The sequence below is a fragment of the Lithobates pipiens genome, unplaced genomic scaffold (genome assembly GCF_037356315.1).
Source record: "Lithobates pipiens isolate NorthernLeopardFrog02 unplaced genomic scaffold, aLitPip1_a1.2 Scaffold_23, whole genome shotgun sequence".
Classification (NCBI taxonomy): domain Eukaryota; kingdom Metazoa; phylum Chordata; class Amphibia; order Anura; family Ranidae; genus Lithobates; species Lithobates pipiens.
Window position 1 is genome coordinate 317,298,040 of NW_027507785.1, and position 25,509 is coordinate 317,323,548.

The 25,509-nt window shown below is 46.1% G+C and overlaps 1 protein-coding gene across 1 annotated transcript in view; it reads left to right on the forward strand.

Annotated features, from left to right (window-relative positions):
- The window catches only part of KANK4 (KN motif and ankyrin repeat domains 4), a 275,239-nt gene that overhangs the window by 107,074 nt on the left and 142,656 nt on the right, over positions 1-25,509 (forward strand). Inside the window, exon 2 of the mRNA XM_077450577.1 lies at positions 11,232-11,309. Within this exon, the coding sequence (XP_077306703.1) occupies positions 11,294-11,309 (16 nt within the window). The 5' untranslated portion in view covers positions 11,232-11,293. The remainder of the gene's footprint in view (positions 1-11,231; positions 11,310-25,509) is intronic.

The following is a 25,509-nucleotide window of genomic DNA, read 5'->3' on the forward strand; positions in this document are numbered from 1 at the left end:
AGACTGAATATCCACTTGCCGACCACCCTATTGCAATTGGTCTCGCTGCGCAGGATGCACTTCTGGGTATCGGTCGCAAGTGAGCGCCGGAGGCAACTCGCTCCCGCTGTGTAGAATCACCCGATGTCCTTTGACACTTGCTGATCGTTTGATACACAGGCAGGATGGCGATCTGTCTATGTAAACAAGGCAGATCGCCGTTCATTTAGTAAGGAAGGCACGGATCCTGTGTTCCTGCTAAGCAGAGACATGGATCTAAGCCTTCCCCTAGTAAAAGCACCTCCCAAACTACAGTATAACACCGGCTAGGCACACAGTTAACCATTTGATGGCCCCGGATGTTAACCCCTTCCCAGCCAGTGTCATTAGTACAGTGACAGTGCATAATTTTTTTTATTTTATTTTTTTTTTAGCACTGATCACTGTATTAGTGTCACTGGTCCCCAAACAAGTGTCACTGTCCAATTTTTCCGCCGCAATATCTCAGTCCCGCTATAAGTCGCTGACCACCACCATTACTAGTAATAAATAAATAAAAATGTCATAAATCTATCCCATAGTTTGTAGACGCTCTAACTTTTGCGCAAACCAATCAATATACACTTAATGGGATTTTTTATTTATTTTTTACTCAAATATGTAGCAGCAAACATCAAACTAATTTATAAGGATCTTGCGAGCTACCTAATAAAAATTCCAGTGATAAAATGACAGCTTCTAGCGCTAATCACGTCTCATACAATCGTGTGATAGCAAGATATGTAGCAGCATACATATTGGGCTAAATTGATGAATACATTTTTATTATTTTTTTATTTGTAGTTTTTTAAATATTGGATGTTTTATAGCAGAAAGTAAAAAAATCTTTTTTTTTTTTTTTTTTAAATTGTTCATTGTTCATTTATTTATTTTTATTTTTTTATAGTGCAAAAAATAAAAATCACAGAGGTGATCAAATACCACCAACAGAAAGTTCTATTTGTGGGGGGAAAAAAAGGACCTCAATTTTATTTGGGTACAGTGTCACACGACCACGCAATTGTCAGTTAAATTAACGTAGTGACGTATAGCAAAAAAAATGGCTTGCTCATTAAGGGGGTAGAACTTTCTGGGGGGGGGGGGCTGAAGTGGTTAAAGAGTGTGAGAGGGAGAAAAGGAGTAATGTCGCGTACACACGATCAGAAATTCCGTCAGAAAAAACTTGGTGTTTTTTTCCGATGGAATTCCGCTCAAGCTCGGCTTGCATACACACGGTCACACAAAAGTTCTTTGAACTTTCGACCATCAAGAACGTGGTGACGTACAACACTACGACGAGCCGAGAAAATGAAGTTCGATGCTTCCGAGCATGCGTCGTATTGTTTCCGAGCATGCGTAGGAATTGTGCGCGTCGGAATTTGTACAGAAGATCGGAATTTCCGGTCGGAAACCTTTTCCGAACTGAAAAATGGAGAACCTGCTCTCACTCTTTTTTGCTGGCTGGAATTCTGCCAGCAAAAGTCCGATGGAGCGTACACACGGTCGGAATTTCGGACCAAAAGCTCACATGTGACTTTTGCTTGTGTAATTTCCAATTGTGTGTACGGGGCATTATACATGGCTCCCAACTGTCCCTGATTTCGAGGGACTGTCCCTGATTTGGAGCAAAGTCCCTCTGTCCCTCATTCCTCCTCATCTGTCCCTTATTTTGATCTTATTTATATAGATGTATATAAAATGGACTTTTTTATCTATCAAAAAGTATTTCCCAGTGCTAAACCTTTCATCTGATTTCTAAATTGCTGCATTTGTAAATTCCAAAAGCCGATATAAAGGAATAGTAGTGTAAAAAAAAAAAAAAGCATGGGGGGGGGGGGGGTTTAGCCAATCTTGTTTTTTTTTTTTTTTTACAATTCTCCTTTTAAGGGGGCGTGGCAAGGGGTGTGTCCTATGCCTGCATGCTTTTGCTGATAGGTGTCCCTCATTCCCATCTCAAAAAGTTGGGAGGTGTGGCTTTAGATTATGCAAAGTGCTTGCCCAGGGTGGAGTTCTCCTTTTTTTATTTTTATTTTTTATTTTTTTTTTATTCTGCACATGCAATGGCAGTTAATGGAAAATCTATAGGCACCTAAATGAATGTAAGTTGTTTTTTTTTTTTTTTTTTTTTTTTATTTGTTTATTTATTTTTTCCCAATAATTGGCTTGCAATTTTTTTTTTGTTTTTTTTTTCCCAATAATTGGCTTGCAATTTTTATATTTTATTTTTTTATTTTTTTTATAGCGGGGTTTTGTTATATGTCTGTTTTACATACAAACAGCGCTTAGCAGCCTTCATTAGTAGCTCTGCCTATATATTACTTTCTCCCAAAAAAAGAAAATCTATTTGCTTAGCACTGAAGGTCACTGGTCACCTGACAGAGCCTGTTAATTGGGAGAACACACATAACAGGCTCTTGTACACAGTCCCCCCCCCCCCCCCCTCCCCCTCCTCCCCTCGTACATTGACTTGCCATGGTATCAATCTGTATCTGCAAAGGTGACGGCAAAAAAAATAAATAAATAAATCGTCTTTTCCCCCGGCCATGCAGGTAGGAGAATTGGAAATATCTGAAGGCATTTTAATTTTTCTTTGAAAATGTGATTTGTCTATTTCCCACCAGAGACCTCCTTCCCCTCTCGGCTCCTAAACTGACTGCATTGCAGACGAAGGCAGAGACAGCCCGGAGCGCAGCGAGGGTTGCGATAGTGTTAATGAGCAGTTGTTAATGTGATTTATTTTTTTATTTTATTTTTCTTTCTTTTCTTCCTTTGCCTCATTTTAGACTAGATTATGTATTCGTTAGCACACGGGGCCAGTAATTGCATCTCATTTTCTTGTTCCAGTCTCTTTTATGTGGGCTCGTTTATATAGGCTATGCTAATTTTTAATGATCTAGTTATGTGACAGCAGGTAGGCATGTTACCCTGGATATCCCATGTGCGATCCTCCAGGGTGGTGGGGGGGGTCTGGGGGGTTTTAGTATTGCAAAATGACAGAATTTATCTACCGCCGCAAAAAAAGTTGATCGATATTAATTTGACTCCTTTCAGCTGCATTGTTAGGGAAGGCTCGGCGAGCGCGGACTCCGTCATCAGACATCCGTGTGCCTTTCCAACAACACAGGTGCAACTGATATCTAAAATACACAGAATTTATTACAGAGTGTCGGCCTTCCAAGGGAAATAAGGTGGTTCTTTATGTAAGTGCTGCAAGGCTCCAGGGGGGGGGGTTTGGTGCGTTTTGCTTTTTGTGCAGATTGCATCAAAAGGTCAATGATCACTGTGTGTTTCTCCTGCAGGGGCCTTAAAAATATTCATATAACTTGAAATCTTCCACATTTTGTCATGTTAGAGCCAAAACGTAAATGTATTTTATTGGGATTTTATGTGATGGACCAACACAAAGAGGCACATAATTGTGAAGTGGAAGGAAAATGATAAAGGGTTTTCAACATTTTTTACAAATATGTGAAAAGTGTGGGGGGTGCATTTGTATGGCGCCCCCCGGAGTCAATACTTTGTAGAACCGCCTTTCTCTGCAATTACAGCTTCAAGTCTTTTTGGGGATGTCTCTACCAGCTTTGCACATCTAGAGAGGGACATTTCTGCCCATTCTTCTTTGTAAAATATCTCAAGCTCTGTCAGATTGGATGGAGAGCGTCTGTGATCAGCAATTTTCAAGTCTTGCCACAGATTCTCAATGTGATTTAGGTCTGGACTGTGACTGGGCCATTCTAACACATGAATGTGCTTTGATCTAAACCATTCCATTGTAGCTCTGGCTGTATGTTTCGGGTCGTTGTCCTGCTGGAAGGTGACCCTCCGCCCCGGTCTCAAGTCTTTTGCAGACTCTAATGCCGCGTACACACGACCGGACTTTTCTAGGGACTAGGTCCGACAGACTTTCGACTGAGTTCTGACGGAGTTCTGACAGAGTTCTGACGGACTTTCCGAATGAACGGACTTGGCCACACACAATCACACCAAAGTCCGACGGATTCGAACGTGATGACGTACGACTCGACTAGAATAAGGAAGTTCATAGCCAGTAGCCAATAGCTGCCCTAGCGTCGGTTTTTGTCCGTCGGACTGGCATACACACAAACGTATTTCTCGGTAGGAACTGGGTCCGGCGGAGTTCTGGTGGAAAAATTTGAAACATGTTCCATTTCTAAAGTCTGTCAGACTTTTGCAAATCAAAAGTCCGCTGCAGCCCACACACGATCGAATGGTCTGCCGGAATAATTCCGTCAGACTTTTGATGTTGAAAAGTCCGGTCGTGTGTACGCGGCATAACAGGTTTTCTTCTAAGATTGTCCTGTATTTGGCTCCATCCATCTTCCCATCAACTCTGACCAGCTTCCCTGTCCCTGCTGAAGAAAAGCATCCCCCATAACATGATGCTGCCACCACCATGTTTCACGGTGGGGATGGTGTGTTCAGGATGATGTGCAGTGTTAGTTTTCCCCACACATAGCGTTTTGCTTTAAGGCCAAAAAGTTCAATTTTTGTCTCATCTGAGCAGAGCACCTTCTTCCACATGTTTGCTGCCCCCTCCCCCACATGGCTTCTCACAAACTGCAAACGGGACTTCTTATGGCTTTCTTTCATCAATGTCTTTCTTCTTGCCACTCTTCCATAAAGGACAGATTTGTGGAGAGCACAACTAATAGTTGTCCTGTGGACAGATTCTCCCCCCTGAGCTGTGGATCTCTGCAGCTCCTCCAGAGTTACCATGGACCTCTTGGCTTCTTCTCTGATGAACACTCTCCTTGCCCGGCCGGTCAGTTTAGGTGGACGGCCATGTCTTGGTAGGTTTGCAGTTGTGCCATACTCTTCCCATTTTCAGATGATGGATTGAACAGAGCTCCGTGAGATGTTCAAAGCTTGGGAGATTTTTTTATAACCTAACCCCGCTTTAAAGTGGTAGTAAACCCGCACATAAAAAGAAAAAAGGAAAAAAAAAACCTGCAAGGCAAAGGCATAATGAGCTAGTATGCAGCACATATTAGCTCATTATGAAATACTGATCTCAGAACCCAGCCCCCGTATCGGAGCCCGGTCCATGCCGAGGGAGTTGACATCTTGCCCTTGGTGTGTCTTCTGGGTTCTTGGCGCCGACGCTGCGAGTGGCCGGAATGTCAAGTTTTCTTCCGGGCAAGGTCCAGCAACACTGCCGGACCTTCAGCTGGGGCATTCAGAGCGCATGCGCCGATGGCGTCAGCAGCTGCATGCAAAGGGAATACCGTACAGGTTTAGGAGATATTCATTTTACCTGCAGGTAACCCCTTACATCAGAGTTCCCCTTTACACCAGAGGCCACAGTGTTCCCCCTTACATCAGAGTCCTCTCCATACATCAGAGTTCTCAGTGTTCCCCCTTAGATCAGGGTTCTCAGAGCATCCCTTATGTTAGAGTCCCCAGAGTTCTCCTTTACTTTAGAGTCTGCAGAGTCCCCCCCTTACAGTGAAAGGGAATTCTGCAAGCTCAGATGTAAAAGAGGAGCTCTGTGGACTCAGATGTATAAGGGGAATTCTTATTATTACCTAAGTTCATATGATTACAAATGTTATTTAATAGCACAATATATGTATAATTTATACTATAAAAAAAATTGCTGTGTGCTGCTAAATTGTTCGGGTTTGACTTGAAGAAAAGGCGGCAATCCTACGTGTACATTCCTGGCCATTCCACCCGCACAGCAGCTCATGCAAGAACAGAGCAGTAAAGCTCCCATTGCATTGTGGGAGATATAGCTTTTAATCCTGGCTCAGAACTAGTGAAGAGGAACAGCAGCTACCTAGAGCAGTTGTCTCCAAACTGTGGCCCACAGGTCAGATGACACTTTGATGGTTCCTTTTTTTTTTTTTTTTTTTTGGGCCCATGGATCTTCCATCTGATGCAAGGGGCACTATTCCACCAACTGCCACCAATGGTGAGGCGCTATTCCACCAACTGCCACCAATGGTGAGGCGCTATTCCACCAACTGTGGGACATAGTTCCTCCCCACAACAATGGGATATTATTTCTTCTACTGGCACCATTCCTTCCAGTGGTGCCAACAGTACATTTCAGGTACTTGTATAGCGCTGTCAACATACACAGCGCTTTACATATACTTTGCACATTTAAATCAGTCCCTGCCCTCAAGGAGCTTACAATCCTAAGGTCATTAACTCACAACCATACACATTCTGGGGCCAATTTAGACAGAATCCAATTACCTACCAGCATGACTTTGAAGTGTGGGAGGAAACCGGAGTACCCGGAGGAAACCCGCACAGGGAGAACATGCAAACTCCAGGCAGGTAGTGTCCTGGTTGGGATTTGAACCAATGACCCTATTGCTGCTAGGCGGAAGTGATAACCACTTCACCACCGTCTATACAGCTGGGTACAGTAGTACATCTGGAGGGTGTGTGGTTGTATCACTATGGTCATGGCAGGCAGGCCATAGATGATGCTATTTTCTTTCCTGTGCAACCTGTGGTTGAAATCACTCGATTTCTCCCATCAGCAGTCAGTGTTGATGAGGGAATCCCTCCTGCAGAACTATTGTGTACTGCAAGCGATGGGGAGGCGCAGGGAGCTGCCCTAGCTGGGAGAACACAGTGATTTTTGCTATCGGCTATAACAGGGTGGATAAAATGTTAATTTCATTTTTTTTATTTTTTTTTATTTTTTTATTTTTTTCATAAAAGAAAATCTGTTTTTCTGTTTATTTCAATCAAATTTGTTTTTATTTTTATTTTTTATTACATTTTTTTATCAAAATTATTTTAATAAAATTCTTTTGGAGTAAAAATCTATCTAAAGATAATTTTCTATTTAAACAGGAACTGCAGTCCGCTCACATAATTTGTAATAAAAACATCTTTGTCATTCTGAAGCTTCCCTCCAACCACTTTGCATATTATTTTATATATATATATTATACTGTGATTCTGTACTTATCCAAATATGCTGCAGAAATCTCCCTCCACTAAGTCTGGCTGCAATCATCTGGCTGAAGCTGCTGCCGGTTCACTTCCTGGATTTACAGAGGCATGCCTCCAGCTCTGCAGCTCTCATTGGCCCTCTTAAGACTCACCCCCCACCCCCTTCCTGTCAAACTCTCACAAGAGTGAGAGAGAGCTGTGCATGATGTCATAAGCCTAGGCCATACCTCCCAACATTTTGAGATGGGGAGGAGGGACACCTACTGGCAAATGTATGTAGGCATAGGACACGCCCCCTGCCACGCCCCCTTAAAGGCGAATTATATACCTCCCAACATTTTGAGATGGGAATGAGGGACACCTACTGGCAAATGTATGTAGGCATAGGACATGCCCCTGCCACGCCCCCTTAAAGGCAAATTATATACCTCCCAACATTTTGAGATGGGAATGAGGGACACCTACTGGCAAATGTATGTAGGCATAGGACACGCCCCCCTGCCACGCCCCCTTAAAGGCGAATTATATACCTCCCAACATTTTGAGATGGGAATGAGGGACACCTACTGGCAAATGTATGTAGGCATAGGACACGCCCCTGCCACGCCCCCTTAAAGGCAAATTATATACCTCCCAACATTTTGAGATGGGAATGAGGGACACCTACTGGCAAATGTATGTAGGCGAATTAACTAGGGATGAGCCGAACACCCCCCCCCCCCCCCCCAGGCCCTATATACTCGGAACAGCAGTATATAGACGGTGCAAACAAGACAGGGACTGTGTAGGTTTGTTGTGTTAAGTTGAATCTGTTTGTCATTTTCAACTGGTACATTTTTAAAGTGTAGCTCCAGTCAAAAAAACTATCTTTAAGCTTTTTGGAAAACATAGGGAAGGGTTATCACCCCTGTATAATTTGTTTTGTCGTCCATCTTTTTTCATCTCACTTGCTGCTGTCTCCTTGCGTTTGCAAATAGGAGATGTTTGTAAGTTGGATGTTTGAAAGTAGGGGCCTGCCCTATATTATAGCGGTATGTACTGGGTACAGAGCACGCAGACAGCACGCACTATCTCCTAACACTACTGACTGCAAGCTCTATTATTAACCACTTGTTAGCCCAATGTTTGCATAAAGTGAAAGATGAAGTTATGCTGAGTAAATAGATATCAAACATGTCACTCTTCAAAATTGCACATGCCCGTGGAATGGCGCCAAACGTCGCTACTTAAAAAATCCCCATAGGCGACGCTTTAATTTTTTTTTTTACTGGTTACATGTTTTGAGTTGCAGAGGAGGTCTAGGACTAGAATTATTGCTCTCGCTCTAACATTCTCGGCGATACCTCACATGTGTGGCACATGCGAGCACATGGGGACATGGGCGCTTTAATTTTTCTTTTATTTTTTTTATTGTTCATTTTACTTTCTTTATGTTAGTTTGACATTTTTTTCCCCAAAAATATATTTTTGATCACTTTTATTCCTATTACAAGAAATGTAAACATCCCTTGTAATAGGAATATGGGGTGACAGGTCCTCTTTACAGTGAAATCTGGGGGGTCAATATGACCCCACATCTCACCTCTAGGCTGGGAAGCCTGAAATAAAAAATAAAAAAAAGATTATGGCTTTGATCGTACTGGCGAGTTGGTAGAAGCACCGGAGGGCGGTGAGGGGTGGGGGGCGTCTATGGCTGGGTATTTCAGGGTATCACCGAGTATGGCTGGGTATCTCTGAGTATGGCTGGGTATGGCAATTTATGGCAGGGTATTACAGAGTATTGGCGGGGTACTGCAGAGTAATGGCGGGTACTGCAGAGTAATGGCGGGTACTGCAGAGTAATGGCGGGTACTGCAGAGTAATGGCGGGTACTGCAGAGTAATGGGGGGTACTGCAGAGTAATGGGGGGTACTGCAGAGTAATGGGGGTTACTGCAGAGTAATGGCAGGGTACTGCAGAGTAATGGCAGGGTACTGCACTGCAGAGTAATGGCAGGGTACTGCACTGCAGAGTAATGGCAGGGTACTGCACTGCAGAGTAATGGCAGGGTACTGCACTGCAGAGTAATGGCGGGGTACTGCAGAGTAATGGCGGGGTACTGCAGAGTAATGGCGGGGTACTGCAGAGTAATGGCAGGGTACTGCAGAGTAATGGCAGGGTACTGCAGAGTAATGGCAGGGTACTGCACTGCAGAGTAATGGCAGGGTACTGCAGAGTAATGGCGGGGTACTGCACTGCAGAGTAATGGCGGGGTACTGCACTGCAGAGTAATGGCGGGGTACTGCACTGCAGAGTAATGGCGGGGTACTGCAGAGTATGCACTGGTATTGCAGCGTATTGGCAGGGAATTGAGGGGTTAAATTCGGTGAGCAGCGATGTGGGCACTGCAGATGCAGCCCACATCGCTGCTGACACCGATCTGTTTCCCCTCCGCTGTACCGATCGGTACAGAAAAGGGAAGGGAGGAACAGGCGTCATAACATGACGCCGGTTTGTTTCCAAGTGATCACTCCGTCATTTGACGGAGCAATCACGTGGTAAACGGCCGCTATGAGCGGCCGTTTACCGTGATCCGTGATGCGCCGGGTCCTGTGGACCCGGTGGTCACAGATGCTCTCGAGTGCGCACACCTCGGGGCACGCGAGAGCAGAATTCTGGGAGGCCGTTAATTAACGGCCTCTCTGAGTTAAACAACCGCCCTGAAGCCGTTAATCGGCAATGGGCAGTTGTTAAATGGTTAAAGCTAGATCACTAGCTATATAGGTGAGGTGAATATAGTGGTGTATACTGCAGTCAGGGCACAGACAACAACCACTACACAGCAGCAAGATAGGAAATCAGCCAAAAACGATTGGTGTGTACTGTGTTGAAGGTACACAGAACACCCACTGCTTCAGATGCTAAGTAACACACTACAGGAGGCCGCCTTAAAGGCGGCCTTATATAGTGTGGGGCGTGCACTACACAGCCTGAGCTATGATTGGCCACAGGCAGGATGCCTGTGGCCAATCATGGCTCTCCTCGCTGCCGGCGCTGCGATTGGCCAAGCATGCGGGGTCACAGTGCATGCTTGGCCAATCATCGGGCAGCAATGCACTGCGCCAACGCAGTGCATTGTGGTCCGCGCGCGCGTCACTCGAATTTTGACGCGAACGGCCAAAACGTTCGGAATTCGCCGAACGCACGAACAGCCAATGTTCGAGTCGAACGTACGTTCGACTCGAACACGAAGCTCATCCCTAGAATTAACCAAAAAAGGGTAATCAAATCAACAATGGCTTTTTTTTTTTTTTTTACCAATTCTATTCCTTTATATTGGCTTTTAAAATGTACAAATGCAGCAATTTAGAATTTGTATAAAAGGTTTAGCACTGGAAAAATCAAATCCACCCTGGGCTATAGCCACGGGCAATAATCTCAGGCAAAAATCATCTTGACCCAACTCGATCAATGGATTGTCTTGGATACAATCGGCCCATAGATGGTTAAAATCTTGGCTGGTCCCTGCTGAACCGGCTGAGGATTCGAACATCTATGGGCATCTTAAAGCAGAGAATGATGTGACTTGTAAAGCACGATTGGATATGCTGGCTATATACACGCCGACTTGTTTATTTCCTTCACTTTGATTCGTCCATTTATTCTTCTGAATACATGGGAGGTGAGACATTTGCCACCGGAGTCAGTGTGACATGTGGGGGCTGCTGGATAAAGGCTGCCAAAACCCGGACAGGATGTCACAAATCAGCGCGCTGCGGCTGGAACGGGCTGTTCTACCGACTTTCCTCTATTTTCTATTTTATACAAACCAATTATTTCCATACAATTGGGCACCTGTTGAGCATTTCATTGCAGGCTTTTCTCCTGGCTGGAAAAGATTTGTAGGTGGAAGCTAGGACAACCTGGTCTTCTATTGGCTGTGTTCATGTTCCATTGTGTTTGGAAGTCTTGGCACTTAAAATATCACCGTTGCGTACAAACAAGCGTCAATGGAGGACAAAGCCAATCGATTTCTCCGGGAACAAATGTAACCATGGATAAAAAGTGGAGGGAAGAAATGTTGTTGCCTTCAACATCCACTTAGAGTTCACCCGTCATTTCTCTATTGAATTGTAGAAATGTGATGGCTGGCTGTGGGTAGTCCTGGACCTGGGAGGAAGGGACCCGCGTTATCCACCGAAACCAATAAGAGAGTATATACATTTTCTTTTCTTTTTTTGTTTTGTTTTTTTAGAATTGTCAGTTTAATTAATTTTTATTTTTAATTCTTCTAGGTTTGATACCACCTACCGTGGATGAAGATTCTTAAATAATCTTGTGGCAATACAGCTCAGACATGGAGACAACAAATGGTATGGGACATTTGTTTTTGTTTTTTATAAAAGGAATGTTGTCATAATGGAGAAAAATGTACATAGAAAATGTAGTCCATTGCAAGAAAATGGGGTTAAAGCTGAACTCCAGCCAAATGCCAAAATACACAAATAAAATACACAAATGAAACGCCGTACATATGAGGGCTGATTTACTTGCCAAAGGATTTGCAGTTTTGTCCAGCCATTCTTGAAATGTAAGGACTGTTCATTTTAGGGGTTGAGGGGCAGAATTTTTACCCCCCCCCCAGCTGCTACCCCCTTTAGCTGCAGAGGCAGCAAATGGAGTTGTACACATGCCCTGGATGCGATTTATTTATTTATTTTTGAGACAGAGCTTTCTTTTGGTGGTATTTAATCACTAATGTTTTTTTTTTTATATTTTGCTATACAAGCGAAAAAAGATTGAGAATTTTGATTAAAAAAAAATCAGTTTCTGTTATAGAATTTTGCAAATCAGTAATTTTTCCTCTTCACTGATGGGCACTGATGAGGCTGCACTGATGGGCCCTGATGGGGCTGCACTGATGGGGCTGCACAGATGGGGCTGCACAGATGGGGCTGCACAGATGGGGCTGCACAGATGGGGCTGCGCAGATGGGGCTGCACTGATGGGGCTGCACTGATGAGGCTGCGCTGATGTGTGCTGATGAGGCTGCGCTGATCGGGCTGCACTGATGAGGCTGCGCTGATGTGTGCTGATGAGGCTGCGCTGATGTGTGCTGATGAGGCTGCGCTGATGTGTGCTGATGAGGCTGCGCTGATGTGTGCTGATGAGGCTGAACTGATGTGTGCTGATGAGGCTGAACTGATGTGTGCTGATGAGGCTGAACTGATGTGTGCTGATGAGGCTGAACTGATGGGCGCTGATGAGGCTGAACTGATGGGCGCTGATGAGGCTGAACTGATGGGCGCTGATGAGGCTGAACTGATGGGCGCTGATGAGGCTGAACTGATGGGCGCTGATGAGGCTGAACTGATGGGCGCTGATGAGGCTGAACTGATGGGCGCTGATGAGGCTGAACTGATGGGCGCTGATGAGGCTGAACTGATGGGCGCTGATGAGGCTGAACTGATGGGCGCTGATGAGGCTGAACTGATGGGCGCTGATGAGGCTGAACTGATGGGCGCTGATGAGGCTGAACTGATGAGGCTGCACTGATGGGCCCTGATGAGGCTGCACTGATGGGGCTGCACTGATGGGCACTGATGAAGCTGCACTGATGAGGCTGCACTGATGGGCCCTGATGAGGCTGCACTGATGGGGCTGCACTGATGGGCACTGATGAAGCTGCACTGATGGGGTTTCACTGATAGGAGTGCCCTGATTATCAGTGTAAACAATGTACTGTGGAAAGGACTGCTGATCACATGGTAAAGAGCCGCTGTGATTGGCCCTTCACTGTGATCTGTGATCAGCTGTGTCCAAAGCACACAGCAGTCGCAGAGCGCGCCCTAACGGGCACACACAAAAGGGGTGGTTCTGGGAGGACGTCCATGGATGCCCTTGCAGAACTGGAGCGTCTTTTGGCTATAGCATGGGTGGGAAGGGGTTAATTCTTTCCAGACACCTTTATCTCAAATGCGCTGTAAATGTCATAAGGGTGTTTGTGGTGTATTTACATTGACATGAATGGAGACATCTGGGGAGCAGTAAAGCCACCCGAACACTACATGTCAGATAAACTTTGGCACAACGCAATGTGAAACGATGCAAAGCGACCATGTGAACAATGCTGTCCACTGCAATGCACCTAATTGACAGCAGCCAGCAGACTGATGAGCTAATTTCTGTCACTCTGCTCTCTCCTCCTATCAGCATAACATTCTTCTTCTTTTTAAATAACCGACAGAACAAGGTTCTATTCAACACGTTTTGCGCTTGGTACAGCTCTTTTTAAAAGAATCCTTCAAGAAAGCACTGTGCCTATCGCAAAATATGTCAGAATAGCACTTGTTCCTGCTAGCTATTTTAATAAAGGAAAAATATTATTTTGCATTTTGATTAGGGTTGCATCAATACCGATACTAGTATAGGTGCCGATACCAAGCATTTCCACGAGTACTTGTAATCCGATCCGTAATGCCTAATCCGATATCTGAGCAATCAGGGATGATCGTTGTGGTGGTGGGGGGAGTTACAAACAGCAAACTCCCTGTATAGATTTCAATAAAGCCTGACAGCCACTTCTCCTCCTCCTCCTCCCTCCCCCCTCCCCCGCAGCTTTTAGCTGCTTTCTTGTAATCTATACTAGGAGATCGGTGCTTGTAATGCCCTCACCGATCACCACCGACTATCCCATGTGTCCTCTGTTTCCTCCTCCGCCCCTTCTGTCCTCCTCCGGTCTCCCTCCACTTCCCCTCCGTGTCTTCATGTGCTCCTCCGCCCCGCCTCGCCTCTGTCCTCCTCCAGTCCCCCCCCCAGATCTGTCAGGATGGAGAGCGGAGGAAGGAGCCGGTAAATCTGTCATTTACTGGCTCCTTCCTTTTCTGAATGCACAGAGTCAATGATCACTGACTTTGTCCATCCATAACTGAGCATTGTAAACTGTGTTTACGATGTCTCAGTTTATGAATGGAGAGGAACCTCTATCTCCTGTCCATTCATCTTTAGTGCAGCTGAGGAGCCTCTGTCTTCTGTCCATTCATCTTCTGAGGCTGCAGAGAAAGGGACTGGGGAATCCGTGTCTTCAGTCCCTTTCCCTGTCTCTCAAAGGGGAGATGTCAGGGGTCTGTGTAGAACCCTGATATCTCACCAAAGCCAAACCCTCCCGCTTCCCCAAAAAAAGGAAAAATCGTAATAAATAAATATTTAAGTAAAATTGTAAAAATAATAAAAAATGTAAAAAAACAAAACAATGGACACTGTCCGCCACCACACCCCCCCCCCCCCCCCCCAAAAAATAAAATAAAAATACATTTAAAAAATAAAATTCTAAACAAAAAAATAAAACTACTAACACAGTCCACGCCTCATCAGTGCTGCATATTAGTGTTACTGTCACATGACATTAACAAATAGTGTTGGTAATCAGTATCGGTGAGTGCTTGAAAAAAGGTATCGGTCTTAAAAAAGCGGTATCGGTACAACCCTAATCTTGATGTACGGCTTCCCTGGTGCTGATACAATTAATTTCTTCGGTTGAGACAAGCCAGCATCTGAGCTATAATTGTGGCCCGTGGAGCCTGATGTTGCCTGGAGCGGCATGTGAAATATTTGACATTGGATGAAGTTACTGTTTGCAACTAAAAATAAATGTTATAATGTCTTAATAACTTACAGAGCTGTATTAGATTGTGCCTGGAGTTCAGCTTTAAAATTATCCTTCGCTACACCGAAAGCTGCTGGGGGTTCTGTCTTTTATGGCTTATGAGTAAAGTGACCAATTAATATGCCCTTGCAGTGCAAAGAAAGAGGTCGCTTAACAACCCCGTCCACAACACCACAGTATTTGCCTGCATAGGAAAAGGGGAAAAAGTGGCTTAAAAAATGTTTAACCACTTGCTTACTGGGCACTTAAACCCCCCTCAGTCCCAGACCAATTTTCAGCTTTCAGCGCTGATGCACTTTGAATGAAAATTGCGCGGCCATACAACACTGTACCCAAATGAAATTTTTATAATTTTTTTCCCACAAATAGAGCTTTCTTTTGGTGGTATTTAATTACAGCTCGGAGTTTTATTTTTTGCTAAACAAACAAAAAAAGATGCAAAAAATAAAAATAAAAAAAATCATGTTTAATAGTTTGTTATAAAATTTTGCAAACAGGTCATTTTTCTCCTTCATTGAAATGCGCTGATGAGGGGGCACTGGTGGGCACTGGTGGGCACTGATAGGCTGCACTGGTGGGCACTGATAGGTACAGTTACGGTGGCACTGATAGGCACAGTTAAGGTGGCACCGATAGGCACAGTTAAGGTGGCACCGATAGGCACAGATAAGGCAGTACTGATGGGCACAGATAAGGCAGTACTGATGGGCACAGATAAGGCAGCACTGATGGGCAAAGATAAGATGGCACTGATGGGTGGCACTAATGGGCACTGATAGGTACCACTGATAGATGGGACTGATGGGCACTGATAGGTGGCTCTGATAGGTGGCACTGATGGGCGGCAGTGATGGGCACTGGTAGATGACACTGATGGGCACGGATATGTGGCACTGAGGTTCAGCACTGTTGTTGAGTCAGATTGTGGGCACTGATAGGTGGCACTGTGGGCACTGATAGGTGGCACTAATGGGTGGCACTGATGGGTAGCACTTTTGCCTTTCCTTAGGTGGCACTGGTAGGGGGCCGGTGGGCACTGATGAGCTGGCAATAGCTCGCCGTGATCAGGACTGATGTCCCTCTCATGGCCGCCGGTGATCAGCGCGAGGAGGAAAAATAGCCGATTACCGGCTCTGTTGTCATCACATGATCAGCTGTCATTGGCTGATGGCTGATCATGTGGTAAGGGGTCGGGATCGACCCCTTACTCCGATCTGTGATCAGGAAAGTCTCATAGACTCGCTGATTACAGTGCGCGCCCCTCAGGGGGCGCGCAGGCTGCTCGTGCACGGGACGACGTCAATAGACGTCATCCCGGCAAAGCAGGTCCGTGCTGTAGCCGTCATTCGGCTATAGCGCAGATCTCTTGCAGTTAAAAAGAAGAAAGATTCAACTTAGGCAATCAGTAGGTTACCAAGGCTTAAAAGGGGGTAAGGAAGCCCCTCAAAACACATTGCTGAGGTTGTGATAGACTCCAGATACCCTGACTGGATCTCTCCGCCAAGAATCTGCTTCCCAATTGCTGGAACTCCACTGAATCAGGCTATAATTACCCCAAGAACTAGGCAATACCAGTTTTGGAATAAACCGGAATAAGAACTGTTTATTTGAAAACTCACAGAGAATTTATACTCCATAGGAGGACATTCTGCCCTCCCTGATCATATTACCCCAATGCCGCGTACACACGATCGGAAATTACGCCAGCAAAAGTCCGATGAGAGCTTTTTGGTCGGAAAATGCGACCGTGTATATGCTCCATCGGACTTTTGCTGGCAAAATTCCAGCCAGGAAAAAATTGAGAGCAGGTTCTCAATTTTTCGGTCGGAAAAAGTTCCAATCGGAAATTCAGATCGTCTGTAGAAATTCCGATACGCAAAATTCCTACGCATGCTCGGAAACAATTCGATGCATGCTCGGAAGCATTGAACTTAATTTTCTTGGCTCGTCGTAGTGGTGTATGTCAGCGCGTTCTTGGCGGTCGAAAGTTCAGAGAACTTTTGTGTGACCGTGTGTATGCAAGCCAAGCTTGAGCGGAATTCCATCAGAAAAACCATCCAAGATTTTTCCAATTGAAAATCCACTTGTGTGTACGCAGCAAAACAATACAAGCTGTGCACAGGAATATAATTAATACAACCAACATATACTATAAACATTACGTTAATTAGCCACCTGGATGACTCAGAGGTCTCATTCCAGGTCAGACTTGCCGGCTTCGAGCTCACAATGTACAATACACATTATTACAAGTATAAACACATCCCTCAATGGTTTTCTAGCAGACAGACAATAGGTGATCTCCCCCCTCCTCAGACTACCTGGTACACAACAGGAGACCCAGGGCTTTCCAGATCTCATTCCATCTTTCTTTTTTACATACATCTGTCCACTGAGTCCCAAGCTGGCAGAGACCATTGTGGCCTCCTTAATAATGTCCTTTTGCATTACATAACAGAACATTTTCCTAAATGCTTGTAGCTCCTTCAAATGCCAGGGCCCATAGTTGGTAGTCAAGGGGCTAGCATTCAGTCCTCTCCAAAAGCCTCTGTCCTGGATGTGTCTATCACAGAGGTAAGCCCTGGAAGAGAGCTTGCCTTGAGTGGTGAGGACTCCATGGGTGCTGCTCTCTTTAAACATCTGCTGGGTCTGGTGAGATCAATTTTTGTTCTTTTGTACAGGCTTAAAGCGGAGCTCCAACCTAAAGTGGAGCTTCCGCTCATTGGAACCCCCCCCCTCCGGCGCCACAATTGGCACCTTTCAGGGGGGAGGAGGGTGCAGGTACCTGTACAGTACAGGTATCTGCACCCACTTCCGGCATAGATATCCGCAGAATCTACGCCCCTTTCCGCAGGTCCCCCGCTGTCTGCTGGGAAACACACGGATCCCAGAGACAGCTGGGACCATCCTTATTGCGCAGCGCGACTCGCGCATGCGCAGTAGGGTACCGGGAAATGAAGCCGCAAGGCTCCACTTCCTGATTCCCATAGCCAAGGTGGCGGCGGCAGCACCTGAGAGACGATCGAGAGATTGGCTTCGGGTGCCGACATCGCGGGCGCGCTGGGCGGGTAAGTGTCACTATTTTAAAAGTCAGCAGCTGCAGTATTTGTAGCTGCTGGCTTTAAAAAAAAAAAAAAACGGCGGAACTCCCGCTTTAAGTTACACTGTTTTACTCTCTAATATTTGAGTTTAGCCTATTAAAGTGTTTGTGGATTTTTTTTTTACTACACAAGGCAATATAAATCTTAAAAAAGTGACTTTACTTCCTTACTGACAGCATTCCAGGCATGCATGCTAGTATGCCCATGGCAATGACACAGTGATGGTACAACCTCCAACCATGCAAATACCAACCAAGGGCTTTCCCAAAAAAATGAATAACGCAGTTGGAAGGAAAGAAAATTTCTCGACTGCGTTGATGGGGGGTAATCCCCCCCCCCCCCACAAAGCTATTGTATTCTGCCGGTGAGGATCCTCCCATGTCAGCAGAACACAGTGATCACTGCCAGCTGTTATAGTCGCCAGCAGTGATTGCATGCAAAAATTCCAACAAGCTTTTTGTACTAAAATGGATTGATAGATCAACATCAGTACAGCCAACCTGCCCATAGAGAGCATAGAGATCTAATCTCAGCCGGTCCCTGCTGAGCCTGCCAAGCCCACGATTCAATCCATCTATGAACGGCTTTACATTAGCAACTGAAAGTTACACTTGCGCACTCCTGAAAAATGTCTTCATTTTGGGGGGGGGGGGGGGGTTCTCGTAATTTTTTTAGGGTCATTTCTTAGGCCTCATGCACACGAGACGCAGATGAAACCTCTGTTAAAAAAAGCTGAAACGCGCGTTTTGCCGCGTTTAGACGCGTTTAGACGCGTTTGCGTTTAAACGCGTTTAGAAAGATAACATCATGTAGACCCTCCCCAAGCTCTCAAAGCATTTTTTTAACTATTTCTGCTATTTTGATCAGAGTGAGCAGCAGCAGCATAGAGAGCAGTTGTACACTTGCCGTGTCACTTGCCACGGCACCTGCCACAAGTTGTGGATTGTCCACTTGCCACGTCACTTGCCACAAGTTGGGGATTGTCCACTTGCCACATCACCTGCCACGTCACCTGCCACAAATTGTGGATTGTCCACTTGCCACGTCACTTGCCACATCACCTGCCACGTCACTTGCCACGAGATGTGGATTGTCCACTTTCCACGTCATCTGCCATGCCACCTGCCACAAGCTGTGGATTGTCCACTTGCCACGTCACCAGCCACATCACCTGCCACAAGTTGTGGATTGTCCACTTGCCACGTGACTTGCCACATCACCTGCCATGTCACTTGCCACATCACCTGCCACAAGTTGTGGATTGTCTACTTGCCGCGTCACTTGCCACATCACCTGCCACGTCACTTGCCACGTCACCTGCCACAAGTTGTGGATTGTTCACTTGCCACGTCACCTGCCACGTCACCTGCCACAAGTTGTGGATTGTCCACTTGCCACGTCACTTGCCACAAGCTGTGGATTGTCCACTTGCCACATCACTTGCCACGTCACCTGCCACATCACTTGCCACGTCACCTGCCACGTCACTTGCCACGTCACCTGCCACAAGTTTTGGATTGTCCACTTGCCACGTCACTTGCCACGTCAGCTGCCACGTCACTTGCCACGAGATGTGGATTGTCCACTTTCCACGTCATCTGCCATGCCACCTGCCACAAGCTGTGGATTGTCCACTTGCCACGTCACCAGCCACATCACCTGCCACAAGTTGTGGATTGTCCACTTGCCACGTGACTTGCCACATCACCTGCCACGTCACTTGCCACATCACCTGCCACAAGTTGTGGATTGTCCACTTGCCACACCACTTTCCACGTCACCTGCCACGTCACTTGCCACATCACCTGCCACGTCACCTGCCACAAGTTGTGGATTGTCCACTTGCCACGTCACTTGCCACATCACCTGCCACGTCACTTGCCACAAGATGTGGATTGTCCACTTTCCACGTCACCTGCCATGCCATCTGCCACAAGTTGTGGATTGTCCACTTACCACGTCACCAGCAACATCACCTGCCACAAGTTGTGGATTGTCCACTTGCCACACCACTTTCCACGTCACCTGCCACGTCACCTGCCACAAGATGTGGATTGTCCACTTGCCACGTCACTTGCCACAAGCTGTGGATTGTCCACTTGCCACATCACTTGCCACGTCACCTGCCACGTCACTTGCCACGTCACCTGCCACAAGTTTTGGATTGTCCACTTGCCACGTCACTTGCCACGTCAGCTGCCACGTCACTTGCCACGAGATGTGGATTGTCCACTTTCCACGTCATCTGCCATGCCACCTGCCACAAGCTGTGGATTGTCCACTTGCCACGTCACCAGCCACATCACCTGCCACAAGTTGTGGATTGTCCACTTGCCACGTGACTTGCCACATCACCTGCCACGTCACTTGCCACATCACCTGCCACAAGTTGTGGATTGTCCACTTGCCACACCACTTTCCACGTCACCTGCCACGTCACTTGCCACATCACCTGCCACGTCACCTGCCACAAGTTGTGGATTGTCCACTTGCCACGTCACTTGCCACATCACCTGCCACGTCACTTGCCACAAGATGTGGATTGTCCACTTTCCACGTCACCTGCCATGCCATCTGCCACAAGTTGTGGATTGTCCACTTACCACGTCACCAGCAACATCACCTGCCACAAGTTGTGGATTGTCCACTTGCCACACCACTTTCCACGTCACCTGCCACGTCACCTGCCACAAGATGTGGATTGTCCACTTGCCACGTCACCAGCCACATCACCTGCCACAAGTTGTGGATTGTCCACTTGCCACGTCCCTTGCCACGTCCCCTGCCACGTCACCTGCCACAAGTGGATTGTCCACTTGCCACATCACTTGCCACATCACCTGCCACAAGTTGTGGATTGTCCACTTGCCACGTCACCTGACACAAGTTGTGGATTGTCCACTCGCCACGTCACTTGCCACATCCCCTGCCACAAGTGGATTGTCCACTTGACACATCACTTGCCCCATCACCTGCCACAAGTTGTGGATTGTCCACTTGCCACGTCACCTGACACAAGTTGTGGATTGTCCACTCGCCACGTCACTTGCCACATCACCTGCCACAAGTGGATTGTCCACTTGCCACGTCACTTGCCACGTCCCCTGCCACAAGTGGATTGTCCACTTGCCACGTCACTTGCCACGTCACCTGCCACAGGTTATGGATTGTCCACTTGCCACGTCACATGCCAGTCACCTGCCACAAGTTGTTGATTTTCCACTTGCCACGTCACCTGCCAAGTCACTTGCCGCGTCACCTGCCAGGTCATTTGCCACGTCACCTGCCACAAGTTGTGGGTTGTCCACTTTCCACGTCACTTGCCACTTCACCTGCCATGTCACTTGCCACAAGTTGTGGATTGTCCACTTGCCACATCACTTGCCACAAGTTGTGGATTGTCCACTTGCAATTGTTTAAAATATTTTTCTAATGGTTTTTCATCATTTGCAATCATTTTTGAGATTTTTAATGTAAAAAAAAGGTCACCTTTAAAAACGCATATAAACGCAAACGCGGCTAAACGCGGGTGCCGCGTTTAGCCGCGTTTAGCCGCGTTTTGCGTCTGAAACGCAGAAATTTTTGTTTCTGAACGCATTTTTTTGCTTCTAGAAAAACGAGATTAAACGCAACTGCATATAAACGGAAAAAAGCGAGACTGTGTGCATGGACACATAGGATAACATTGAATGAGTTCAGGTGCAGATGAAAAAACTGTCCAACTGCATCTGAACGCGCGTTTAACTGCGTCTTGTGTGCATGAGGCCTTATGATTGTATATGTGTTAAGTGGTGTTGCGCTCCACTATTAATATAAATAAAATAAATAAATATGAATATAAGTGTCAGTATACAATGTGCAAATAATTTTCAGCAGTAAGTGGATGCTCCTTCAAAAACTTAAATCCAAACGCATATAAACTATCATATCACAAAAGTGCATCTAGTGACAATAAAAAGTAAAGTGCATTAAGTGCCAAATAAATATTTCATATAATATTGAATATAAAATATAAATCAATCCATAGTGCACAGATTTCAGTGGTATCCAGAATCTGAAGCGTGACCAAAACAATGAATAATTCAATGTCCAATAAAGTGCAACAAAGTAAAAGTGAAAGTGTCTAATTCTATAGACAAAAGAAAAAATTGAAAAGAAAAAATTCACAGTCCGTATCAAAGCATGCACTTAATATGTCCACTCTGTGTCATAGATATATGATGATTCCGTGAATAAGCAGTAATTCCACCGGTGATCACGTGCAAAGGTGTCCACACACTGGGTGCAATGGCTACCTTACCTTACTGCTGTAAGGTAAACAGCAAATATTCCTTTGGGCAGGCAGTTGGTATAAGCAGCATGGGTGGCCCCCTCTAGGTCCTCAGTCCCAAAACAGTCTGTCGGGAATGGCAGAAGCTCCCTGGGGTTCCTTTCTACACCAAAAGCCAACGCAATCGTGGAGAGCTTCTCAATATTGTTCAGACGGAGAGTTTTGTGGACGGGTTTTAAGAGTCCTTAAGAGTCCTTATCGAATCTTATCGAATCTTCAGCAGCTCCAACCAGAAACACAGCTCATCAGACAGGTGAAATCACCTACTCCTTATTATTTTAATTTATGATTTCGTTTTTCAAATTTTATTATACCGGGGATGTCTACTAGATGTCTGGTTTGGACAGATTTAAGTGAGTTATTCCTAAGAATTACAGGCCTACAATATAAAACACCAAATTTCCATGCAAAATAATTGTACTGCTTTCAGCACCAAAAATCCGAAATAATGATACCGCCAGGGAGGTTAAAAGGGTTTTTGTCAATTTGAATATTTCCAAATTAACGAATTTGTCGAATTTCGACGAAAAACTAATTCGGAACGAAGCGAATTGCACATGTCTACTGAAAGTGCATTTTCAGTTGTGCTTCAGCAGATCTAAGCCCTTATTAAAGTGATAGTTAAGTCTTAATAGGAACATAAAAGAAATGGCCCTCTGCAGGTTTAAGTTATAATATACTAGTATGCGCCCCATATTAGAACATTATGACAGACTTACCTACAAACGGAAAGCTCCAGCGATGCGCCGCCAGGGCTCTCCCCTGTCCCGGCACTTCCATCTTCACCCAGGCTTTCTTTCCGTATTTCACATCTTCAGCCGCTTGATTGGCCGGGCTGATGTGACGTCACTCCCGCACATGTGCACAGGAGTCATATCGATGCGGCACGAAGAGCGGACAGTAAATGTGGTCTGATCTGGGCATTTGCGGCTCACAGGGCTGGTGCAAGGATTTTTGACACCCTAGGCGAAACATAATTTTGCCATCCCCTTTGTTCTGCCCATGTATACCCCACATTTTTAACGAAGCGCCCATCCAATGCAGCCTCATCAGTGCCCATCCAATGCAGCCTCATCAGAGCCCATCCAGTGCAGCCTCACCAGAGCCCATCCAGTGCAGCCTCACCAGAGCCCATCCAGTGCAGCCTCACCAGAGCCCATCCAGTGCAGCCTCACCAGAGCCCATCCAGTGCAGCCTCACCAGAGCCCATCCAGTGCAGCCTCACCAGAGCCCATCCAGTGCAGCCTCACCAGAGCCCATCCAGTGCAGCCTCACCAGAGCCCATCCAGTGCAGCCTCACCAGAGCCCATCCAGTGCAGCCTCACCAGAGCCCATCCAGTGCAGCCTCACCAGCGCCCATCCAGTGCAGCCTCACCAGAGCCCATCCAGTGCAGCCTCACCAGAGCCCATCCAGTGCAGCCTCACCAGAGCCCATCCAGTGCAGCCTCACCAGAGCCCATCCAGTGCAGCCTCACCAGAGCCCATCCAGTGCAGCCTCACCAGAGCCCATCCAGTGCAGCCTCACCAGAGCCCATCCAGTGCAGCCTCACCAGAGCCCATCCAGTGCAGCCTCACCAGCGCCCATCCAGTGCAGCCTCACCAGCGCCCATCCAGTGCAGCCTCACCAGCGCCCATCCAATGCAGCCTCAGGCGCTGGGGAGGCCCATCATATGCAGCCTCCCCAGCGCCCATCAATGAATGTTTTCTTGCCTTCATTAATTCGGGAGTCGGGGACACAGACATAGTCCTCCACCGCCGCTGCGCCTCTGACACTATGTGCGAATGTAGTTGCGGCTGCCTGACGAATCTGAGACTTAGTTGCTCGCTGCAGGGAGAAGAGAGTAAAAACACCAGTGGCCGAGTGTCCTAGGCAGCAGTGCGCTCTATGTGGCTGCCTAGTTCGCCTAGTGGTAGCACCGGCCCTGGTGGCTCATCTCACATTACTCACTGATAGGCGGGGGGAGGGGGCATCTGTGACACAAGAGTACTGATATCCCTGGCCTGGTGCTCTTATGCTTTAATTCCACCAAATAGGACACTTGCCATTGTATGGCACATAAAGTGCAATCTCCCCCACTGTGCTATTGTCTTCTGACAGGGGACTGCCCCCACCAGAACACAGCGGTCAGTGCTCTCAGCCATTGGACTGCCTATCACAGGGTGGTGCACTGTAGTAGCAAATCTTTCTGGGCAGGTGCAAAGGGTACCATCTTGTGGAAGGCAGCATGCCCAGATTTTTTTCTTAACCCAGCATACTCAGGCAAGAGAAGTGGTACTGTGCAGAGTCCATACATGCAGAACATACCGCTGAACTTTTGAACTTGAGAATGAGGGTTATGCCAGGGAGAGAATGCCCTGCGTCGCGCGCCACAAAAAAGGGTGTGGCCAGAACATTATTGTGGGAGGGGCTTAATGGCAGACTGGGAGAGACTTCCTGAGCCAAGATGACAGTGGAGCACCCCGGAGAGAGGAGGAAGGAGGAAGCTGTTGCAAAACTACAGACACCCCATACCCCCCCCCCCCCCTATATACACCCCTGAGTGCACACAAACTGCTGCATGTACGAGTCTAAAAGCACTTCTTATACACTGCTGAGATAAACACCTCTGCTGGGACCATGCAAATGGACACTGGAAATGCTTTTCCTATTTGCCATGGATTAAAGTCTAAATCATCTAAAAGTGATACTTTCATGTTGGGCAGATGCTGACGTGCTACACGCCGGTGGTCCTGGATGACAAAATGTTTCTACACTACGGCATCCATGGGTGCTTTTTGTAAAATGAACCCAAATATAAACCAAACCACATTTTATTATCATTAAAATAAACAGTCGTATTTAAATGCTGCATTCATCACATACCAGGAATATTATCTTGGTTCTTGAAGAAAAAAAATTCATAAGCCTACAAATCTGGCTTACTTTCACTCGTGGTTCTGTTCATTTACATACTAATGTATATGATGATTTCGCAGTAGTATATTTTTAGAGGTATGCGACGTGACTTACAGAATACCTTATGTCTGGTCCTTTTGTAGTTTTAAAATAGCTACTAATCATCTACACACAACAACACATTAGCAACACATTGAATGGATATCTGAGGATATCTTATTCTACACTGCGTGTGTGATTTGTCCTGCATCTCAAAAGAGGTGCATCTCAAAAAATTTGACTATCATCAAAGTTATTTAATTTCAGTAATTCAATTAAAAAAATTAAACTGATATATTGTATCTAGATTCATTACACATAGAGTGATATATTTTATTAATTACTTTTTTTTTTAATTTTAATGATTATGGCTTACAGCTTGCAAAAACCCAATATTCAGTGTGACCGAAGGGCCCTTGGAACCAAGAATCCCTTGGAAAGGTTGAGAAACCTATGTTTCAGCTCCCCATACACCTCTTATGTCTAAGTCAGGATATAAACAAAAAATTCAGTGCTACTACCCATACATCACATAGAAAGC